The sequence below is a fragment of the Sinocyclocheilus anshuiensis genome, unplaced genomic scaffold (genome assembly GCF_001515605.1).
Source record: "Sinocyclocheilus anshuiensis isolate Anshui unplaced genomic scaffold, SAMN03320099.WGS_v1.1 scaffold524, whole genome shotgun sequence".
NCBI classification, from domain to species: domain Eukaryota; kingdom Metazoa; phylum Chordata; class Actinopteri; order Cypriniformes; family Cyprinidae; genus Sinocyclocheilus; species Sinocyclocheilus anshuiensis.
Window position 1 is genome coordinate 462,983 of NW_015555703.1, and position 4,874 is coordinate 467,856.

The 4,874-nt window shown below is 36.4% G+C and overlaps 1 protein-coding gene across 1 annotated transcript in view; it reads right to left on the reverse strand.

Moving 5' to 3' along the window:
• Nucleotides 1-4,874, reverse strand: part of slc35a3b (solute carrier family 35 member A3b) — a 26,116-nt gene that overhangs the window by 7,239 nt on the left and 14,003 nt on the right. The window contains exon 4 of the mRNA XM_016464575.1: nt 2,380-2,502. Coding sequence (XP_016320061.1) covers nt 2,380-2,502 — 123 coding nt within the window. The remainder of the gene's footprint in view (nt 1-2,379; nt 2,503-4,874) is intronic.

Genomic DNA, 4,874 nt, shown 5'->3' on the forward strand with positions numbered 1-4,874 from the left:
TTAAGACATTTTTAACTCAAATACATTGAGTCCATAATCCATAATAACGCTTCCTCCAGTGAAAAAAACAAAAAAAAAATGTATTTCTCATTGTTAATGTTAGTTAATGCAGTGTTTCTCAACTGGTGGGTCGCGGAGTGTACAGTCAAAGAAACAACATCAACAACAAAAAAACGTAATTCTAAATGATTTTCTGATGCAAGACTTTTATTTTGAAAGACATGCGTGAAAGCTGTTGACACTTCTATCAGATGCAGTTTAATAAGTCAAGAGTTCCTGAGAAAAACGCACTGTCCTGATTCAGTATCTGCGGTCAGATGAGATGTTGTCAGGCTTAATGTCAGTCTCATTATTCTATCGTTATTTTCGTAACTTGTTATGAAATAGAAAGTCTCTCACTTCAGAAAAATGAACTATCCTGACCTGTCAGATGTTATACTGTGCTCGTAGCCAGAGCATGTGAGCGAAGCGGAGCGATGTGACGCTCCGCTAGGTTTTCCGCTCTATGGACGTGCGCTCCACTCAGTCGCTCTAACCGCCCAAGCAAGCGCTCCGTTAATATTCCGCTCACGCTCGCCGTAAACCAATTCCCGCTCAGATCCCGCCAAACGGCATTCTGGGTTGAGCGAGTGGCGCTGAGCGTATTGAGCGAGCGGAGCGGAATCTTCAGAAGGGCGCTCTGCGCTCTTAAGGAAATATTACCACTCCTCCCCGCTCCGCTCACGCTCCGCTCCGCTCACATGCTCTGCTCGTAGCGCACAGTTGCATGCGCAAATGCGGCGGCGCGCTGTATATCACTTCACTAAAGCGCAAAAGAAACTATGAGCATGCAACGTGTGAAATAAAAGTAAAGTACCAATAAATCAGATAACTGGCACTTTGTGTGTTTGCTGGGAAGAATTTGCATGAAGGTTTAATATTCATTCTATTCAGGAGCAGTTTCCATGTTTCATTAACAGTTCCATGTTAGTATGGTGTATTCGGTAACTGTTGTTTCCATAACCATGTTCTTTTCACTTTGTGTATTTTGTATATGTTTAAATGACTGTTCAGTTCAGAACCACTGATTTATACCATGAATGAGATGAATAATTAATCACATAACTGGCACTTTGTGTGTTTGCTGGGAAGAATTTGCATGAAGGTTTAATATTCATTCTATTCAGGAGCAGTTTCCATGTTTCATTAACAGTTCCATGTTAGTATGGTGTATTCGGTAACTGTTGTTTCCATAACCATGTTCTTTTCACTTTGTGTATTTTGTATATGTTTAAATGACTGTTCAGTTCAGAACCACTGATTTATACCATGAATGAGATGAATAATTATGCAAGTTACTAAACACTTCTGATCTATAACTGACAAAAATATTTAAAAACTGGAAGACTTTGTCTATGTCATTGCTGTTTTTATGTTTATTCATTTTTGTTCGTGTGATGCAAGGATTCCCAAACTTTTTTGTCAGTCAAACCCCTCTGACCTAAAATATTTACTTCAAGTCCCCTGAGATTTAAAGCTAATATTTCAATCATTTAACAACACATTTGCATGTTCACAGTTCTCTGATGTCAGTTAATGGTTACATTGGCATACAGGTAAGCAAATAAAATATTTCAAATATTAGGTCATAAGTCATCAAAAAGTAATCCAAAAGTAGTCAGAATTCATTACTTAAAATGAGAAATCTAAATTACATTACTGACTACAATCAACGTTCACATGTAATTTGTAAAGGAAATTTGTAAGTAGTCTACCAAATATTTTACAAATTATGTTTTCGATTATATAATATTACAATATTTTTTTAATATAATTATAAAATAAATAGATTTTTTTTTTTTTTTACAAGAAACCATATAGCTGCCTCTTAAAGTTTAGGATGGGGCTCCCTCACATGAGGATGATCATATTTGAGGGCCCGTGGCATCTAAAAGATTTAAAGAAAATCCCCGCTGTCTGAGATAGGGCCCTCTGCTATTTTAAGGCATCATAAGGCTATATTAAAAGTACGTCTAAGATAATTTCTTTTGGACAAATTCTAAGACAGTCTCATGTATTGTTCTTGGAAAAGGCAATCACAAAAAAAGTCAACAAAACCATACAGTTTCAGCAAAACGAATTCAGCCTAATAAAATAATAACTATGTTAACTGATATTTGTGTGTGCTATCTAGTTTAATGCTTGTTAGAATATAGCATGGTTAGGTTAGCAACAAGCTAAGAGCAAGCTCTCGGTCAGAGTCGAGTCTACTTTCCTTGTTAATGAAAGCAAATAATGAAGTAATGCTCAGTTTTAACAGTCAAAAAAGCAGACTGCTTGTTCTATAACTGTAGGTTTCAAAGAAAGTTGACCTGATACACAAATCACAAAGCTACTTACCTGGACAAGTGCAATTCCAGTCATCAGAATGACTAGTGAGAGCCACTGGTAAATGGTGAGACTTTTGCCCAACATGGACACGGAGAACAGGGCTGTAGTAAGAATTTTCAGCTGATACGTAACCTGGAAAACCAATAGGATGGTAAATGAGATAGGTAGAAACAAGTGTTTTTTTTTTTATTATTATTAAGAATGATTTCTGAAGGATCATGTGACACTGAAGACTGGAGTAATGATGCTGAAAATTCAGCTTTGCACCACAGGAATAAATTATATTTTTAAATTGTGATAATATTTCACAATATTACTGTTTTTACTGTATTTTTTATCAAATAAATGCAGCCTTGGTGAGACTTCTTTCAAAAATCTTACCAACTGCAAAGCGGGCAAGACAGAATTATGAGTTCACTCCATTCTAATCGGGGGATAATTGGTAATTTATTTAAAGTAAATAAATAATTACAGTATTTAAAGAGATTTAGAGGGATAGAAGAAAAATAAAGAAACTATAGTTATTGAAAAGTAATGCATTTGAAGTATTTGCAAATAATGTTTTATTTTAAAATACGCACACATTCACTATCACTATATGTCTAATATGCTGACAACGGCTTTGTGAATTACATGAATGAAAAAAATATGGAAAACCTTGGTAGCATCTTGACTGACGCCATCCTCTAATATACTGCTTATTCTGATTTTGACATACCCAATTTGTAAGGTAATTTTTCATACGTTTCAGCTCTTCTTCTCTTCTTTTTAGGGATGAGCATTTTGCAAAAATATTGTATTCGAATATTTGGGCTTATAAAAAGCAGAGACGTTGAGAAATAGAGTTGCGACACTCCAATAGACCAGAGCTCGTCTTGCACTAGCTCGACTTCACGCATTACGTAGTCATGTTGGAAAGGTCACCGACCCAGTGTTTACAAAACGAACGTGCAAAGAAAGTCAAATGCCCTTTACAAAAAAAAGGTAAAACAACGATGTCGGCGATTTTGAAGTTGGAGGAATTTTTCGCCCTACCCTACCTTTTTGAACCGGAGTATACAGACGAAGAGCTTAATGCGTGAATACGTAATGTGTGAATTTGCGAACGCAAATCGCGGAGCTAGTGCAAGACGTGCATTTGCGGTTAAAAAGTATACCTTTTTTTTTTTTTTTTTAAGAAAATGACTGATCGTTTCGTGTTGAGCCCTTTGAAGCTGCAATGAAACTGCAGTTCGGACCTTCAGCCCATTGGTCCCCATTGAAGTCCATTATATGGAGAAAAATCCTGGAATGTTTTCCTCAAAAGCCTTAATTTTTTTGCGACTTAAGATAGAAATACATGAACAACTTGAATGACATAGGGGTGAGTGAATTATCAGGAAATTTTTATTCTGGAAGTGAACTAATCCTTTAAAGTCACAATAGTAATTTTCGCCGTTAGAGGGCGCCTATTCAAAATAAACAAAGAGACAAAGGCGTAGTTTGATGACGCCGTGACTGAGTGTGGAATCATGGGAGTTGTGGTCTTCATCCCCACAGCCTTTTTGGATATTTTAATAAAAAAATCGTACATATTGTGCCTTTAAGGCAAGTCATTTCACTCAGCGGCCATTAGGGCTGTAAAAAAAAAAAGTGAATTTCGAATATTCGTCGAATTTTTAAAAAAAATCCACATTCTAATGCAAAAACGTTGCATTCGAATTTAAGGTCTGCGTCAGCTGCATAGTCAGCAGTCAGGCAGCCTTATCAGTGGCGCACGAGATGCGATGACGATGATTGCATTTGAATGCTTTTGTTAGCCTGTCCAGTTGAACCCACTAGATGCGGCGCTGCTATGTTGTTTTATTTTATAGAGAAGCTCTCTTCTCGGATCACTCGGGCTACAGCTGCGCTTTCCTGCAGTCGTGAATGCAGTGATGGACAGCTGTCTTTCCTCAGTCCACTGGTGTTTGAATATCATGTGGTAAATTGTGGTGAATTATGATAACTCAGTTTCACTGATTCATTTGATCAAAAGTAATTCCGTTTTGCAAGGTGATTTAGTAAGATAATTTTGATCAAAGTAATTCCAAACTCCGCGAGGCAGACGATGAAATTCTGTGATCAAATACAATCAACTTGTTAACACGCTCCACAGCGCCACCCAGTGCATTTAGTTATAACTGACTTTTAGTTTGTGTGCTTAGGATTTATGATGTATTCCCTGCATTTACGGCCCGCAAAGCAACACATAGTAAAATTCGAATAGTGTTTTAATTTGTCAAATAATAATTACAGATTGAATACTCGACTATTTGTGCACACTTTTATGTGTTTTTACTTTGGGGCACCAGACCAGTTAATATCATAGGAGAGCATGTTTACTATAACTATTATTTTCTATAAATTTACAGATTTTTATTTTATTTTACAACACTAGTAATGGTTAAAATGTATGGAAGCCCATTTCCGCCACTGAATAAAAAATAAAAAAGGTAATTGCGACTTTTTATCTCACAATTATG